The sequence below is a fragment of the Sceloporus undulatus genome, chromosome 6 (assembly GCF_019175285.1).
Source record: "Sceloporus undulatus isolate JIND9_A2432 ecotype Alabama chromosome 6, SceUnd_v1.1, whole genome shotgun sequence".
Lineage (NCBI taxonomy): Eukaryota > Metazoa > Chordata > Lepidosauria > Squamata > Phrynosomatidae > Sceloporus > Sceloporus undulatus.
In genome coordinates, this window is record NC_056527.1 from 55,274,451 (window position 1) to 55,292,875 (window position 18,425).

The following is an 18,425-nucleotide window of genomic DNA, read 5'->3' on the forward strand; positions in this document are numbered from 1 at the left end:
TGGAACAATGTTTTCCAATGGGATTTTTTCGTATCCCGAAAATTTCGTAACCTGGGTATTTCGTATCCCGAGGTACCACTGTATTTCATTTTTAAACAATTTCCCGTATTTAGCACTATTTTGGGAAACAGACTAAGGAAACATCTCTCTCAAAACACTCATGAGGATCGGAGGTCCAAAACACACTGCAGAAATAATCCAGTGCTAGGGAATTCTGGGAACTGTAGTGTTGTGGGACATACAGCCTTCTCCGTTCGAGAGCTCTGGTGCCACAATAAACCACAATTCCAAGGATTCCCTAGTGCACAGCCAGGATGGTGAAAGTGATCTCAAACTGTTGGACCAGAGTGAATTTTTGCCAAAAATACAACTAAGGAATAATGTAATAGTTGTTTTCAGTATCACTGAATATTTGGAATATCACTGTGACCAGATTTTGGGAAACATCACAACACTGATTGGGATATGAAAGGGAACCAGACAAGGATGCCCTCGTTTCACCTTTGTTTTTTATTTGGGCATTGGACACTTCGAGAGATATTAGACAAGATGACAGAATCCGTGGAGTGAGTGTAAAAAAGAAGGGTATAAATTGAGGGCTTATGTGAATTATCTTGTGATAATGATACAATATCCACTGGACTCAAGGCTCTGTTGGAAAAATTAAGGTTTGGGGGGGGCATGTTCTGCGTTTGGCTTGGCTGTTTTAGGCCCACAAAAAGATTTTCTTAAAGGTTTCGAAAAAAAGGCCTCTCCTGGGCCTTAAATGGCCCAAGGGGTCTAAAACATGGCAAAAATGCCCTCACTGTTTTCTTAGAGAGCATTGGAAATTAAAGAAATGGTGTGTGCAATTTTTTTTTTGCAATGGGTGGTATGGGGGCAGGGGCATCCCCCCCAAACACACACACACATACACACACATCTGTAGAAAAACACACAAATGTTGGCTGCTCTAAAGCCATTCTAACGAGTTTTTGCCACATCTTTTTCCTTGATCTTATAAAGCCATTAACTAAAAAGAAGACTTAGGATGGTGGGGATTTCTTAGCACAGACAACCAACAAAGGGGGCAAAAGCTAAATCAAAGCTGTATGCTTATAAGGATGAACATATTCTAGTTAGAGTTCAAATACCAATCAAACAGGATTAGGGAAGAGAGAGTTCTAGATTCTGTCAGAACATGTGTGTGAGCTTTACATAGGATTAACTAAAACATTTTCTCCCCCCTTTCTATTTTCCCAAGGAAAAGTAATGGATGCTACCATTATAACTTACAACAGACAGAAAACAAACTTTGAATATTTTTAGCTGATCTGGATTGCATCCCTAGCTTAAAACATATGGTGATAAGAGAAGTCCTTTGCTTTGCACTCCACCAATGGTCTGAAGAGGAGCCTTGAGACACTGTCTTACATACAGTTTAAATGCAGCCCTATGTTTGACTACAAATATCAATTAGTCTCAAAAAAACCAGCCAAGCATATACGCACCTTTGCTCCTCCTGACTCTAGAAGACGTTTGAAGCCTGCTTCCTTGGCTGGGTCAACATTCAAAATTACCTTCCAACCACTAAATGCTCCCTAGAAAGACAGAGCCATTTTTAAAAAAAAGTCAAAAATGTAATGCCAAGATGAAATAAATTTTATCTCTAACCATTCATTTATATATTTCATCTCGTCAGGACAAGTCTAAATGAAAATGGACAAAGTTCAGTCCATGGCCCCATAAGTCACAAAGCCATTCCAAGTCCCTCACCTTTTCCATCCCCAATCCCATCTGTTCAATTATCTCGATTAAATGGCTTGTGAAGCTCCTACTGATTGAGGAAAAGTAACATGGGTGCAAAAACTGCCTGTGTATTTCGCTTTCCATAAGCAATAGCTGGCGGGTGTGTGTGTGTGTGTGTTATCTCAACCACAGTTCCAATCCAGATTCAGTCTCATCTTCCATGGCTATTTTACTGCATTTTATATCTAGCTACATGTCAGTAGCATTAATGTATCTCTGTTAACAATGTATAGAATGGGTGTCAATGTAATACACAAGAAAAGAAACATCTCTGGGAAATGCAGGTGAATTCAGCAAACACAATTTTACAGTGCTATCCAGAGATGAATGCACACAAAAAACACGTCCACAAGAAACTGTAGTTTAAAGATGCTGTCCTGGGTGGCAAGAGTTAACCCACACCCAGATGGCTTTCACTGCAGACAATCTACAGATGCAAATGGCTGCCATTGTTGATTCCTGTGCACATCAGTGTACTAAAGGCTATGGCTCTATTAAGACACCATCAACTACATCCCTCATGATTTGGAAGCTCTGGAATGAAAGCTACTGTCAAGACTGCCTCATCTTAAGAAAATTCAGAGTACATGAGTATGATTCCAGTAACATCTCTAATTCTTAGAAGAATTAGATTGGCAACATCTATGAATGGCAAAGGTGTAGGGGAGAAGCAATTATCACCCATCTCCCCTTTTTGCCCCTGCAGACACACACACTCCTCCACTTGCTTTGGGAGAGCAAGGGAGAAAGTACAGGGGGTTGCAGAAGAAAAGGGAACTTTATGAAAACCACACAGCTCAAAGCAGCTTCTCCTGAAGAAAAGCACCTTGTCGGCAGAGAAGACACAACTGGATACAAGAAATATTACAAGTGTATACCTCAGCAATTCCATTTTCCTTTCTCCATCTCTGAATTGTTTTCCGCCACCTCATTGCTGCAACTGCTAATTTCCTCTGGACTACATTGATTCCAGGCAGAACACTGAGTATGGAGTTACTTCCCCATTCATAATCTTCCTCCTAGAGTTGAAGACATAAGGCCATACTTTTATTCCTAGTTAATCCTGCCAAGCTGAGTAGAAATATTAAGAGGAAATCCCAATACCAAGGTACCCGAGGGCAGTCATACAGTGCTACCTCGGGTTACAAAATTAATTCGTTCCGCCGCCCCGTTCGTAACCCAATGCATTTCGCAACCCGAAAAAGGCTTTCCGTTAGCGCTGGAAAGCCGCGCGTTTGAATTTCGCGCCGAAAAAAATTTCGTAACCCGAAAAAACCTTCGTATCCCGGAACAGTTTTTTCCAATCTAACTTTTTCGTATCCCGGAAATTTCGTAACACGATCAATTCGTATCCCGGGGTACCACTGTACTTAGGATAACAGAAACAGATCTTATTTTTTTCTAAGCATTTACATGCCAAGCACACAAGCTAGAAAGCTTCTTTGGATATCTTCTGCGGGGTTGTGTGGGTCCAACAGGACACTGACTTCCTTTTGTGGGAGACACCTCCCCAACCTTGTGTCACATTGCAAACTACTCCTAAAATTCACATTAGTTTCAAAAACAACCCAACCTGTGGCATGAAAAAAATGAAATAAATGACAAAAATCATTTGCAGAATGCAGGAGCATTCTGAGTGAAATTTCACTTGAAAGGCCAGGCCATAGCAAATTGTTTAAATAAAAGAAAGTATTTATTTAGGACTGTAATGTTTAATGTCCACAGAAAATAAAAACTGTAGCAGTATTTAGTATTTTCTACCAGAAACAAGGAGAGCCACTGCGGTGAGCATTGAACTAGGAGACCAGGAGACCAGAGTTCAAATCCCTATTCAGCCATGGAAACTCACTAGGTGATTGTGACCATATTACATTCTCTCTGTCTCAGAGCAAGCCAATAACAAGCCTGAGGGCAGGGAACCATCTAACTAAAAATAATAATTGTAAGCCACTCTGCTAGCCTTTAGGGCTGAAGAGGGGGGGTATAAATACCATAATAAAATAAAATCTTGCCAAGTAAACCCTGTGAAAGGGTTCCTGCAGGGAGGAGTTAATCTGAAGCCACATAATAAACCAGATATGGGCCTAATGGCACATAAATGATTGTATGAATTAATAAAATAAAGTACAGTGGTACCCCGGGATACGAACGCGCCGCGATACGAAATTTCCGGGTTACGAAAAAAAAAAATTAATTATTTATTTCCGGGTTACGAAGGTTTCCCCGGGTTGCGAAAAAAGCCGGCGCTATTTTAAATGGAGCCGCGGCAGAGCCGCGGCTTTTCCCCCATTAGCGCCTATGGGGATTCGGCTAACGAAAGACTTCCGGGTTACGAAAATGGCGCCGGAACGAATTAATTTCGTAACCCGGGGGTCGACTGTAGAAGAAGTCAAGTTGTGTTTAGATGTATTACTTTTACAATGTAAATTGTCCTGATTAAATTATGCTATTAAAGCCTAGATTGTTGCTGTTTGCCTTCAAGACATTTCCGATTTATGGCGACCCTAAGGCAAACTGAAAATTGGGTTCCAGATAGGTCCCCCCTTCGCTGCTTTTAATAGCCTAGCATGGGTGGTTATTTGTGTTTCAACAAATTTTCCCTTAGACGAGGGAATAATTGTTGCATATTTAAATTTTATACATTATCTTATATATTTACTTTTATTAGTGTTTTTGTATAGTCTTTATATTGTTTTAAATGTGTTATTAGCCACCTTGAGTCCCACTATTGGAAGAAAAGCAGGATGATGATGATGATCCAAAACAATTGGAGAGCACTCCATTGGGAAAGATTGGTATGCAGGACTCTCTGGGAAGTCTACCTAGTGTGGAACATGTGGGCCGTACACACTGCTACCAAACACACACACACAAAACCCCAATGACCCCCTTCATGCCATTTTCTTCCCTTCCAGGAGAAAAAGACATGCTCTGATCAGCCACTCTGTGGTGCACGACAGTACTGTGGCACGAACCTTAACAGTGACTGTAGCTCCTGGTAGGTTGGAAGGGCACAGTTCAGTCCCCCGATTCCAAGAAGGTGCTCATCCCTGATATAGACACTAGCCAGATCCATAACAGCCTAGCCTGAACAAGGTCGCTGCATTTTGTCTTTAGAATGGACACAACATTAATGTGGAAAAGAGTTATAAACAAACTGCTGTGCCCTTAACAGTGTTAGCAATACCTCTACAAAGCACTGTGCTGCTCTGGATGCTTCTAGGTAGGAACGATGCAGCACCCACTTTCCAGCTGCCATCGATGCCAAGAATTTCTCATTGCGAAGAGGGTGTCCCACAATTGTATGTGTACAATTTGGGTCAAAGCACTGCTTCTCAAGTACCACTCCACCTAAAAAATAATTTTTAATCACAGTCATTTAAAAAGGTTATCCTTACTACAGAAAAGGCAAACTTATAAAGAGCTGTTTTGTAGTGCTTATCAGACAAGTGGGGCTTACTTGTTTTGAACAGCATGCAGTGCAGAACTAGAATCTAGTCACAGAACTGCAGAAGCTTTGTGTATCTTACCTAGTTCCTCAATCAGATGGTAATAATCAATTCGTTCCTGAGGGTTAAGGGAAGACAGCTGAAATTTACGCTGATTTTCTGGTTCTTCGGAGGCCTTTGCATCTATTTTAATGGCCTGAAGGCAACAGTTCCAGTGGGGAAATAGACAAAGGAATGAATCTTATGCCCAAAAAACTGTCCCATCCTCCATATTCCCACATAAAATTTAACTCAAGCATACATTTAAGTAATTTTGGTCCAAAACACACTGCAGAAATAATCCAGTTTAAGACTGCTTTAACTGACATGGCTCAGTCCTAGGGAATCCTGGGAACTGTAACTTAGGTGTTTATCAGACGAGCTCTTAAAGAGGTACTATTCCAGTGTGACTCCTCTAGCAGCCTCCTGTTGCATGCTGGGATTGGCAGTTTTAAGGAGCTGAACTTCTCTGCCTGAGAATTCTAAATACCCCTCCTTAAAACTGCCAATCCCAGCATGCAACAGGAGGCAGCTAGAGGAGTCACACTGGAATAGTAGCTCTTTAAGAGCATAGTGTGATAAACATCATAGTGTGGCTCTAGAGCTCTCTGACAGAGAAGGCTAAATGTCTCACAAAACTACACTTCCCAGAATTCTGTAGCATTGAGCCAGGGCAGTTAAAACGGTCTCAAACTGGATTACTTCTGCAGTGTGTTTTGGGTCATAGTTAGTAAGCATGTGGGAAGAATGCTTGGTTATTATAAAAAGAGTAACTCTGATATCCATCATGCTTAAGTTTCTTCTAAATAATAATGTACATAATAGAAGCCCTTATCCATATACAATACAAGAAACTAGCAAATTCAGTGGCACAAAGCGAGAATGCTATATTGGATTAAAGTTTAATTCTTGGCTTTACTAAGGCTGCCAACTTTTCAACAAATCTGTCAGACCTTTGAAAGCCTAGTTAGTAAAACTAATTCCTGACCTTCTACTCCTCATAATGCAATTATTTTAACTAAATAAACTACAGGTATTTCCCCTGTGTTTCAACATTTCTATTTCTCTCTAGCCAAGATGATTACAAAAGGTCTTTAAGTAATTGTTGCAGAGCTACTAAGATTTTAAAAAATGCTTACTGTCTGTTGTAATTTGTTATCTATAATTTAACACTTATTGACAAATTAAAATGAACATTTGAACTCTCCAATATAACTTCTTGACACACAGTACATTAATAAGTACAATGTCATATGACATACATTTTCTTTTGGCTGGGGAGCAACAGGAGGGTTTGCCAGTGGAAAGGCAATGGTGGGTGCCAATGGAGTTGGGATCAGATGATCTTCATTTTGGGGGGTTTCTGGACTTCTGCACACTGGGGATCTTGGAACCTCAACTGTATCTGTTTTCACAGGATCATCAACACCTGGAAAACAGAAAATCACTATTTGAACACAAAGACAAAGTTGAACAATTCTTAGAATAAGTGAGAATGGCCTTTCCCTAAGTATGGATTAAGTATGAATCTTTAAAAGGAGCAGTTTATAAGATTTTTTGTCCTCTCTATAATCTCAAAAACATTAGTCAGACATCTTCTTATTGGTTTTAATTGGATTTTTGAGTTAAGCATGATTAGAATTGTGGCCTAAATTTTAAATGTCTATATAAAATCACAGCTTGCCCATAAGTGCAGTTGCTATACTTGTTCAGTGATTCCAAAAAGTTTAGTTAAACATATGTAGTGTTAATTTTACTACCCAAGGTGTTTGTGATGTATTGACCATAACAAGAACTCTTCTGAATGTTTGATTAATTTTAAAAAATACTTCCCATCCCTGATTACATATAGGCTACATTCCCTGCCCAACTCTCAATTCTCTTCCGAGTACACCGTTAATGCAAATTCCTCAATTCCCTCTTACCCTAAAACATTAAAGTGAGAAAGGGATTCCAAATATACTAGGAATATAAGAACAGAAAAAGCAAATGCCGGCATCCTAAAATAAGTATCCCCATTAAAACTAAGGAAACATATAGTTAGCTGACAAGAAACTGCTGATGCACGGATTGCTCAAGTCACTATGAAGCAGTATCTGTGAAGTTCCATAAAGGTTTGGCTTTTGGCTCAGTCCACATAAATAACCCTCCATATAGTAGAAATGTTCCTCGATTCTACTGCTGTCTCAGTAGGGGGCTCAGATAATTGAGTAGTTTCTCTTTTTTAAGAAAAGAAAAAACTGAGGAGGAAAAAGCTGAATGACAAAGAAGAATTTTAGCTAAGACTTCTCACAGGCATGATAGCTTCTATGTGTGGGGATTTAAACAAAAAACAGGCAAGCATTGAAAAATACAGCTGTAAATCCAAAGTGAAATAACCCAAGTTGTTTTGAATCATATGGCCAGCCATGTGTGCAGCCCAAGTCCCAAGAAACTTCACATGTCAACCAGTATTGGTAAAAACATACCTACTTGCCTGAATCTATTTCAAAGCATTCAACAACAGCTCAAACAAAAAATGGTCAAGGCAACTAAACATCACAATGCATGTTAAATCGCAGCTCAGTCAACTGATACTCAAGTCATCCTATTGTGTAGAGTTCATCTCAGATGAAAGGCTGCATTGCAACCCAGACATGCCAGTTTCTTCTTACCTATTTGTGCAATTTCTGTATCACTCAAGGATTTTCTATGTGAACCGTCACCCAAATTTACTGCATTTCCTTGCATTTGCTCGGAACATTGTGAAGGGCTATTGGGCCACTGCATATTGCTGGCAAGCCTCGCCCTCTCTTCCCTTGCAGTGGGATCATCCCAAATAATCTGTTCGTTCTGGGATGGCTCTGTATTGACATCAGTCACTATCTGGCGAGTCTGCCTAAGGAACAAAACAAACAGGACAGTTTTGCATAGCATTTGTAGACAAGGAGTAGAAATTGTGCATGCCTTCCTTGGGACTTTTTTGTCCTCCCAGACTCTTCCTGAATTACTACTCTTCAAGGAGCCCCTCACCAAAAAGAAAACATTGTCTTAAAAGCAAAAAATAATTACTTCTGGAAATTTCAGGAATAGGGATTAGCCTTGTTTTACCCCACTCTCACCCCCTAAAAATAAAAACAAAGAGAAGGATGTTTACAAAACAAAGGGGGTTTCCACCCACTTCCAGTATTGTTTTGGGGTTCTGGTGCAATTCCTATCAAATCCCAGGGACAAAACATTGAGCTGCTAGTGAACAATGAGGTACAAGCCTCATCTGGCTAATCATGCTCCATCTGGGTAGATCCAGATTCACAGCAGGATCCAATGTTGAACTTCAGTTGGCAAAACCATGAAGGGGGACAAGCCTCCCTCACTCCCAAAGCCCTCCAGGTACCCCCTAAATAGCAACACAGGGCTCAGAAATCCTTCAGAAATGTTTTACAGATGAAGGAGGGTAGTTCAAATAATTCCTCCAACAGAATACTGGATTTAGCCCTAAGTCACTTGCACCACACTAAAATCAATTGGCCATTACTTAAGACCTACTGACTTCAAAGGCAACTAAGGCGCGGTACAGAGCGTCAAGAAGAGGCACAAAAAGTTGGCAGTGGCACGAGCACATTGCTGCTGCGCTGCTCCATCTGGAGTTCGCGCAGCAGTGATGTCATCACTACATGCGCCATCTATTCGGAGCCGCACAGTGAGGACACCTTTGTCATGTGCAAGGGGTGAGGGGAGTGTGGGCGGGGCACCTCTCGCACGTGACGAGGGCGTCCTTTGGGGCCCGTCTGTACCAGGCCATAGGCTGCAAACCTGTATCAAGGAGGAAGATGCACTGAATTTAGTGGGAATTGTTTCTGAGTAATTATGTATAGAATTGTACTTGTAAGTGTAACTAACTTAACCGGCCTACAATCTGTCGAACACATTCTAACCTAGAGTTTAATGTTAGGCTGAATCTTTAATTAGTATAGCAATAAATTATCTACTTCAGTGTACATGATGAAACACACACACACACACACACACACACACACATTAAAATTAAGACTACCATCTATATACAGAGACATAGACCATATTCATGTACCACAATCAGGAAAGAGTGTAAACAATTACATCTTATTATGAACATGTAATTATGGATTTACTTGTCAATAACCAGAAAACCTCTTCAACTTATAAAGGAGCACTCAAAAAGGTTTCTCTGGTGTCATTAAATGTAATGGGTTGGATCCAGACCTTGTTTTCAGTTAAAATCAATGGTAAATAAAGTAACCCCAATCACCCTGAGTCCTATTTATTTTAATGAATCTGTTCTAAGTATGATTACAGCTTGATACAACCCAATGTCTAAATAACTGGTAACACTATTGCTCAGAAACCATATTTGATCTGAAAGCCATTACAGAAAAATCTTGGACTTTCTGAAATTCGGAATGTTTCCTTAATGGGGTTTGCTGACAAATGTGGGCAGCAAATTATGAAAATATCCTTAAAAAACTATTTCTGCTGTTGTTAACAGAGGAGTGGGCAAAATATGGCCTGTGGACTGCATATACACCTCACCCCACCCAGTCATGCCCTTTCAATTTTTTGAAAGCTAAAAACCTCTTTCCTCTCCAGGTGTTGGGGACAATTGCCAAGTGCTTTCCTGGCCTTTTTAGGATCACAAGAGACCTTTCTAAAAACCAGAAGTGGTGAGGTACAGAAGCTTCTCTGGGGGATAAAAGTAGGCCCAGGCTGTACCTTGGTGGGCAAAATATGGTCTGTGGACTACATACACACACTCCCTCCCCCTCGGTCAGCATTCAAAGTAGCCAAAGCATTTAAATGGGTGATTTGCTACCCAAATTTGAGGCAAGGGGTGAGGTGTGGCTTTCCCATATCTAGCAGTGGCTGTTTCTGGACCTTGGGACATTCTTTTCCCCCTTTTAATGGCTTTAAACAATCTGCAGCTGAATTGGCAGTGTGGTTTTCAAGCCAGTGTTGACAGCGCTCTGCAAAGACTGGCTTGAGGGGCCACGTGTGACCCACCCGATCTCATGTTTTTACTCCAGACTCACAACCAAGTCACACATGGAGCTGGGCCTCTACCACTAGAGAGAAGGGGTCTGGAGTCCTTGTTTGCATCATGACCAAATATCAACAGAGGCACAGTAGGAAAGAAAAGGTGAGTTTGTATTAGCGGCCTTGTTTGATACTTTTTGTACTATCTTTGCAGTTTGAGGCTTGCAAAGGTATGAAGGCTGAGAAAAGACTGGGGGAGTAAATTTTCCTGTTACTAGCCTGCCTGCATAATTCTTGTGGATTTGGGGGAGATGTGTCACACTTTCAAACTTTGCTTTCATTTGTTTGTTTCTTCATTATGTTTGTTTCTTCTTAGGAGTCATTCTTCCATCAGCTTCAGTTTGGAGAAACTGCACACCAGTCCAGGGACCCCATATAGTTAGTGATGGGGCATTTAAGCATGAGCTGGAGATATGCTGGCTAGAATTAGTTTGAGGTCCTAATTGTACAATTGGCAGAGAGGGGATGCTTGACCACCCTGCCCCCAGTAAAAGGCCTGGAATGCTTCTCTGCCATATACCATCTGCTGCATCATTTACCACCAATAAAGCTTCTTTTAAAGCTGGAACATGCCAGTGTTCAGCACATACTCTTGCAGAAGCCCGGGACTAAACCCAATTCAACCTTTTTTGTAATCCAAATCTTATGACTCAGCCATGCAAGCAGCTGCAGATCATGTTAAATGATCCAAAGATTGTAGTTGAATACTCAGTATACCAGATAAAGCAGTACCTTAGGGCTTCCAAGACTTTGCTGCGGCCATTACGCACAGAACGAGGTCCATCCGGAGTTGCTGGATCACTGTCAAATCCATTCCTAGATAAAGAGGTCCTTTGTCCTTGCAACTTTGGTAGGGATGTTGCAGTCATGATTTCTTGTAGCTGCCTTTGAAAGTTTTCCCTCATTTCCAGTGTCTGTGTTAACACTTGGGCACAAAAGAAATGTCAATAAATTAAAATAAAATTTACTTCATGCCATCTCAAGACATATGGATCTCTTTTTCAGTAATTTACTAAATATGTTACATACATTCTAAGAACTCAAAAAGAAAAGTAAAACTTGACACAAGATGGTTACCTCCTTTTGATGTATTTTCTTCTTTTTCAACAGGAATTGCCTCTTTTAGTTGTCCTTCTATAGCATTATCATCCAATGAAATATTCTGAAACAGTTGATATATACATCTCAGAGTAAAAAAATAGCACACTCTTTCTATTGTTAGATGCTGACAGAACCAGTATAGCCAAAATTTAAACACAAAGATTTAACCAGAAAACCCTCTTTTTAAAAAAACCAGTCTATTTCTATGGTGCCAATATGACATTAAAAGATCCCAGATTCAGTCCCTGGCATCTCCATATTGGGAAAGATCCCTGTTTGAAATATTGGAGAGCTGCTGCCATTTAGTATAGATGCTACAGAACCAGATGGATCAGTAGCTGGTGACTTGGTCACAAGTAATTTTCTATTATCCACAGAAGCATGTGCTCTGCCATAAAGATATGAACTTCCTCTTAAACAGTTTAAGAAGGCCATACATCTGTCAAACTGTTTATACATTCAGCTGAAACATAACATTCTTGACTCACTATAAAGACTCACTGAAAGATCAACAAAATTTATGAAACTTTCATAACCAGAATTAGCACAATAATTGTGAAAACAATTTAGAAAGCTGTTAGCTGTTTTCTTATTTATTCTGTAGATGAAGGTGACTATAGTTAATCAAAAAAGAAAACATTGCATTTATTTATACCTCATGTTCCTTCCCCATTTTTCCAGTTGAGTCAAGCCTATCAGAGAATCTGTCATCTTGGACACCACTAATATTCAGACTCATTTTAGGATTATAGGTATGAGGATACAGAGATTCAGGTAGTCGTTTATATTCTTGTGCACTCTGGAAAATGGGGAAACAAAAAAGGTAAAGAAAAAGAAAAAAATTACTGCTCCAAATCTAGACTGAGAAAGTGCGCAAATAATTTTGGAAGAAAGGGAAACATTTTCCTTTCTGCACAGGGCAATATCAATAATTTTCCTCACTTCGTAACATCATAAAGAATCTTGGACTTTTAGTGAACTGAATACGCGGGAATTTATCGTTGAAGAGCCTTATAACATTACAAAAGTAAACTGAGAGGAAGCAGCAGAGAAGCGTCTTTCTGCCACAGGACTTCTGTAGCACTTCCCCTTGGGAGCTGGCTTATGAGCCAACTGTAAAAGCATCCCTTTTGCCAAACAGTTTCTTGCACAACAAATGTGACGCTTTTACAACTGGCTCCCCACAGAACTGCTACAATGTCATGCTGAGAAGCAGTCAAAAAGGCTTCTCTGCCACTCCCTCTTGGTTTACTTTTGCAGTGCAATAAGGCTCTAGGATGAGGAAAAATCAAAGCATCATAAAATGCAAAGACAATAATGGATCTCTACCTTCTCAGCATTGAATTTTGGCCATCATACAGAGGGTGGGAAAGTGTAAGTCTTGCAAAGCAGCACGGGCCTTGTCACACTACACAATTATAGCACTATGATTCCACTTTAACAGCCACGGTTCCGTGATTTGTAGTTTCATGAAAGATTTAAAATTCTCTGCTAAGCAGTTTTACTGCCTCCCCAAGCTACAAATCCCAGGATTCCATAGGATGCAGCCATGGCAGCTAAAGTGGACTCATACTGCTATAACTGTGTAGTGTGAGATAGTCACATGATCCTAAAGTATAGAATTGAACACCAGTAAGTGCAAATTTCAAAAGCCCCTCTACAAGTGATCAGTTTAGACCTAAGAACGGTCTGTCCCTTCTCCAGATCTTCTGAATGAAGATGAAGCGAGAGGGGGAAAAGCAGATGGGGGGAATAGACAGAGGCAGAGCAAAGGAATGGCATAGAGATAACATGTACAAGAAAAGGAGTAGCAAAGAGAGCAACTGTGAGACAGACAGAACATACATGCAAGAAGGACATGACACAGAAAGAGGGAGAATCATACAAAGGAGGAACCCACACAGTTTTTGCTCTAGTCTCATCTAGTGCAAACTTGAGCTCCAACCAATGACAAGATGCAGCCCAAAACCAACTAGCTCCAATGGTATGTGCCCCCTGTCTTCGCTATCTATAGTTTGAGGACACATTCCCCACTCAGGAGCCCATTGCCCTTACATCGTTAGAAGGCAATACTTTAGTAGTGCACTCACACTAGGAAACAAGTATTGCTAAAACATATACGTTTATCACACTATACTCTTATAGTGCTACTATTCCACTTTAACTGCTCTAGCTGCCTCCTGTTGCATTCTGGGATTTGCAGTTGTAAGGAGGGGTATTTAGAATTCTCAGGCAGAGAACTTCTCTGCCTGAGAATTCTAAATACCCCTCCTTAAAACTGCAAATCCCAGAATGCAACAGGCGGCAGCTAGAGCAGTTAAAGTGGAATAGTCGCACTATAAGAGTACTGTATAGTGTGATAAACACCATAATCATTATTTTGAAAGGCTAAAATCTTGAGCCAGTAAAAAGGAACTTAAAGCCGCTGGTTGTTCCAAGGGATATCACTGGACAGAACTCCTGTTGTGAAACCTACACTTTCCACCATTTCTTATGGGGAATGAGGTAAAACTGAGTCTTCATACCTCCAAAAGCCAATGTTCCGAAACGATGTGTATGCCCCTTTCTTTAGCAGATTTGTATTCCCGGTTATTATCATTTTGCCTTCCCTGGTAAACGAAATGGGTCACAGTTTCATCAAAACACCACCTAGAATAAATGTAAGATATCAGTTCCGTGCTAAATGATTGGTAATTCCAATGGAATGGGGGCTATCTGTGCATATCAAAATGCTATCGCGGCATCCCAGGCATCCACACACTAGAATAATATCTTCATCAATCAAGATCTTGCATGGGAGATATAGCTACAATGACATACAGTAATTTACAATCTGTTTCCTAATCTGACCCAACTCAAAGTAACCTTAAAAGCCAGGCAGCTGCACCAACTGAAGGACTTCTCCAGCACTGCCAAGCAGCGTGCCATACAGCCCCCCTCCTGCCACTAAGCTGTGGTGTGACAAGCAGTGACTGAGGCTTCTATTGGGTCCTGTCATAATTGCTCATCATACCACGGCTTGCCAGAAAGAAGGGTTTGGACAAGCCAACCATCAGTGCCCTGATCACCAGCACTGCAAAACTCCTTTAGTTAGTGCAGCTGCCTGGCTTTCAAGGTAGGTTTGAGGAGGCATTTGCAATCTTGCCAATGGTGCTATGATTGTACATGTGAATAGTAGTACATCTATCCCTCCATATTCGCTAGGGTTAGGGGCACAAGACCCCTATGAATATGGAAAAACTGCAAATAACAAAAACACCACATTTTTACCCAAGAGGACACCTCTCTAGGTCCTCCAGTGCAACTCTGTGGTCAACATCCGACAGACACCAACCACAGAACTCCGTTGGAGGAGCTACAAATGCTTAGTAGAGTACTCTCTCTAGGAGCCTCTAGGTCTTTCAGTGCAACCTTTGGCTAAAGTTGACCATAGAGTTGCACTGGAGGACCTAGATAATCCTAGAGAGAACATATTAATCAAATCCGTGAATAATCAAATCTGCAAATATGGAGGGATGAGTGTATTTATAAGTCCCTAGGTCTAGCTTACTACATCATAAATACTGAAGAGACTTCCAGCCATGATCACCACCACCACTATCATCATTATATTAATTTATTTATATCCTCTTTTTTCTAGTCCTGGACTCAAGATAACTTACAAATGGTAAAACAGATATAACTATAAAAATTAACATTACAAAGGTTAAAATATAATTAAGTTATCAATAAAACTGAAAGCAGTTAAAAACAAACCATTAAGAACAATAGCTCTTAGAAATATCACATCTACCACTACCTCTTGCAGGCAAGATTACACTTCATGAGAAAACCCTTGGTTGTTAATGTTTCTTCTTGCGGTAAATGAAATCATCATACATCCGTAAATACAGCAGTTTAGAATGTCTTTTCAGACCATATTCTTTTTCTCAGAAATATGAAAATGAATACTAATCCAAATTTAACACTTACATTTGTAGATTCAATTCTAGCATCCAAATATAAACTGATTTTGCGTGTGTTTAAAGATACATGTACTTTTTATTTTTAAAAAACTCTTGGATTTCTATGGTTAATTTTGTTTCACTTCTGAAGAAAACAGACATGAAAAAGTTACTTGAAAGCAAAATTAATAGCTTCCAAGAATCTGTTGAATTAAAGTGATTTAACTAAATGGAAGAAAACTATCATGTTTCCCTTCTATCCTTTGCTCTTTTTGTATGGATTGTTAGCTTGTTAAAGATTGTATGTGTGTGTAATCTTTGCATAGCACATAATAAGCTTTAGGCACAGTAAATACCACTACTATTACCCCTAATAATACCCTTGAGACCAAAATGTCAAAGTTTTTACAAATGAAGAATTTTGTTAACTACACATACCTATAATCTGCTCCAAGGGATGCAGCAATAGCATTCAACTCGCTCTGCTTTTTACTGAGCTTCTTACTCACACATATGACAACATCCGCTAGAGGTTTAGACTCTTCCACCTATGCCAGTGGAGTCAAGACAAATATAGTTAGGAACCATATCATAAAGCCAACTGTTAGCCCCATGTAAAATAGAACCACTGATTTAATGATATCTTTACATTTTACGTTCTCCCAGTTTTCAAGGATCATGTTTTCAGAACTTTTCAGGGTGAATTAACAAGCCTGCCCTGTTAATATAAAGAATATATAGTTTCTCCCTATTTCCACCACTAAAAGGTTCAGCATTGTCTGGTGAAGAATTGGAACAGTTCTGAGTTTACACCTGGATTTTATATTTTCAAAAAGGAGAAACAAGCCTTTATTGTAGTACATATATATATAAATTTTAAACACAATAGCATGTAAGTCCCTTACACTGGGCTGAATCCAAACTGAGAGCCAATACAGACTGGCATTTTGTGGCGGCCTGCGGGCAAAGTTAGGGCGCAGCGTCTGCACGCTACGTGCCCTAACTCCCCCCAGGCCTTTATTTTGGCGCACGCTGCTCTACACAGCGCACGCCATGACGACACCCCTTCGGTGCTGCATCCACATGATGCAGCACCGAAGGGCCGTCATAAAGCCGTGCCGCTTTCTGCAGTTCCTTTTTGTGCTCTCCGGAGGACAGATCGGGGTCGTGGCATGAGGTTGTTTGCAGCCAGTAAAGGGGTAGTCTTATAACCCCTTAGTTATACCTAGAGCAGGCCTACTGCTCAATGACACTTGCTTAATCATAGTTAGATCCCTAAAATATACCCCCTTACTTTCAATAGGTCTACTTATTAAATCTGGATCCAACCCATTTTTTTAAGAAAAGAAAGCACAGAAAAACATGGACAACTATGTTTATCACACTCCCCAAAACTCAGACTGATGGCTACTCAACTGATGACTTTTTACCTGAAAAAATAATTTAATTAAAAAGTGTAAATTATTTTTTATTGTTTTAAAGTTTTCCAGATTGCATTTGCTTTGCCAAAAGAAAAAAGATTCTCTTCTGGGATTCAGAAGCAATACAGAACACCCACTATGGTTGCAAAAGTCTTGTGATTTATTCTGTAGTCAGTTATATGAAGGAATATGCACAAATCAAACCGAGCGAACACCCTCATTCAGCTGCTGGGAGCCCCAGAAAGATAGTATCGGAGTAGACCTCTTCTGTAGCTGTCCAGGCATGGCACCCCAGCCTGAAAGTCTCTGCTGAAGCTCCAACCTTGCGTCAATATTTCAGGTGTTTTTTATAGGTTTCTCTAAGATCATGTCACTCCTTGGTCAGATTATTGTTTAAACAAGTGTTAGCCATATGCATGACACTACTACAAAGTCTGTTATCTTTACTTTCTTACGCAGTTCCAGCTACATGTTATCCCTTTGTCTGGATCAGATACATAAGCTTCTGGATGCTTGGATTCCTCCCTATGTTCTCCTACCTATACATTATCAAGTCTAGCCACATTACCTCACTACACTGTTATAGCGCTGCTATTCTACTTTTACTGTTCTGGCTGCCTCCTGTTGCATTCTGAGGCTTGTAATTCTGTGAGGCCTAAGAGCTCTCTGAATGAGAATTTTAAATGCCCCTCCTTAAACTGCAAATCCCAGAATGCAACAGGAGCAGCCAGAGCAGTTAAAGTGGAATGGCAGCACTATAAGAGTGTAGTGAGGTAATCTAGAATGTCAGCACGCTATCTCTTTTAAGTGTTTTGTCTTCTAAATGTTTAAACTTCTATATGTTGTCTTTTGCAAATCCTCCCCAACATACCATCTTTACTAAGGACTGAAACAATATGCAGGCATCTGACTAACATCTCCAATTGTTGTTTTTTTTCTCATGTTTGGTTTGTAACATCTTGCCTGATGAAGAAGCCCATGGAGCTTCGAAAGCTTGCAACAAGTATACTGTGCATTTCAGTTGGCCAACCAAAGGTATCACTGATAGATTTTTGTTTGGATTTGTTAAATGGCCAACACAGCTACCCCTGCATGAAACGTTAGAAGACAAATGATTTAGCAGAATCAAAGCAAGAGTTTGCTCAAAGAAGTGAAAAGAGGCTCCATTTTGGTAGCATGGAGAACAGTGACAGGCCACTAAATCTCCTTGACATACAATATGTCTTCCGGGGTTGCCCATACAACATTGCTATTTGCAAGTACGTCGTTTCACTTCTTCCAGCAAATACACACAACAATCACTTTCCATCTCTCTGCACTGAGACACAATCACTTCTAGCTACAGAGTTAAGGGTGTCAAACTTCCCCATGAACACAGCATCCAAAGATATTAAAACAAGCGATGCCCTATTTGCCTAATCAGCCTAAAAACCGAAACTCACAATTTCTTGAGGTGCCTCTTTCAACTGAGGACTAGCAGTAAGAGCAGCTGCTTGCCGGGTGCTATTTGCTAAAGCCACTTTTAGGTTCCTCCCAATGACTTCTGAAAGAGGAGTGCTCAGTGTTCTGTTTCGCTGGCTGGCACCTTCTGGAGTTTCCAAAGCTGCTAGAGCATCCTAGGGAAAAATTTAAAT

The 18,425-nt window shown here is 40.3% G+C and overlaps 1 protein-coding gene across 2 annotated transcripts in view; it reads right to left on the bottom strand.

The window, feature by feature from the left end:
- Positions 1–18,425, bottom strand: part of TOPBP1 (DNA topoisomerase II binding protein 1) — a 46,745-nt gene that overhangs the window by 1,884 nt on the left and 26,436 nt on the right. For both annotated transcript variants that reach the window (XM_042475693.1, XM_042475692.1), the window contains 12 exons: positions 18,234–18,407; positions 15,809–15,918; positions 13,952–14,075; positions 12,082–12,225; positions 11,403–11,487; positions 11,058–11,250; positions 7,931–8,154; positions 6,539–6,705; positions 5,319–5,433; positions 4,976–5,139; positions 2,667–2,807; positions 1,491–1,580 (listed from right to left, as the gene is read on the bottom strand). In XM_042475693.1, coding sequence (XP_042331627.1) covers positions 1,491–1,580; positions 2,667–2,807; positions 4,976–5,139; positions 5,319–5,433; positions 6,539–6,705; positions 7,931–8,154; positions 11,058–11,250; positions 11,403–11,487; positions 12,082–12,225; positions 13,952–14,075; positions 15,809–15,918; positions 18,234–18,407 — 1,731 coding nt within the window. The remainder of the gene's footprint in view (positions 1–1,490; positions 1,581–2,666; positions 2,808–4,975; positions 5,140–5,318; positions 5,434–6,538; positions 6,706–7,930; positions 8,155–11,057; positions 11,251–11,402; positions 11,488–12,081; positions 12,226–13,951; positions 14,076–15,808; positions 15,919–18,233; positions 18,408–18,425) is intronic.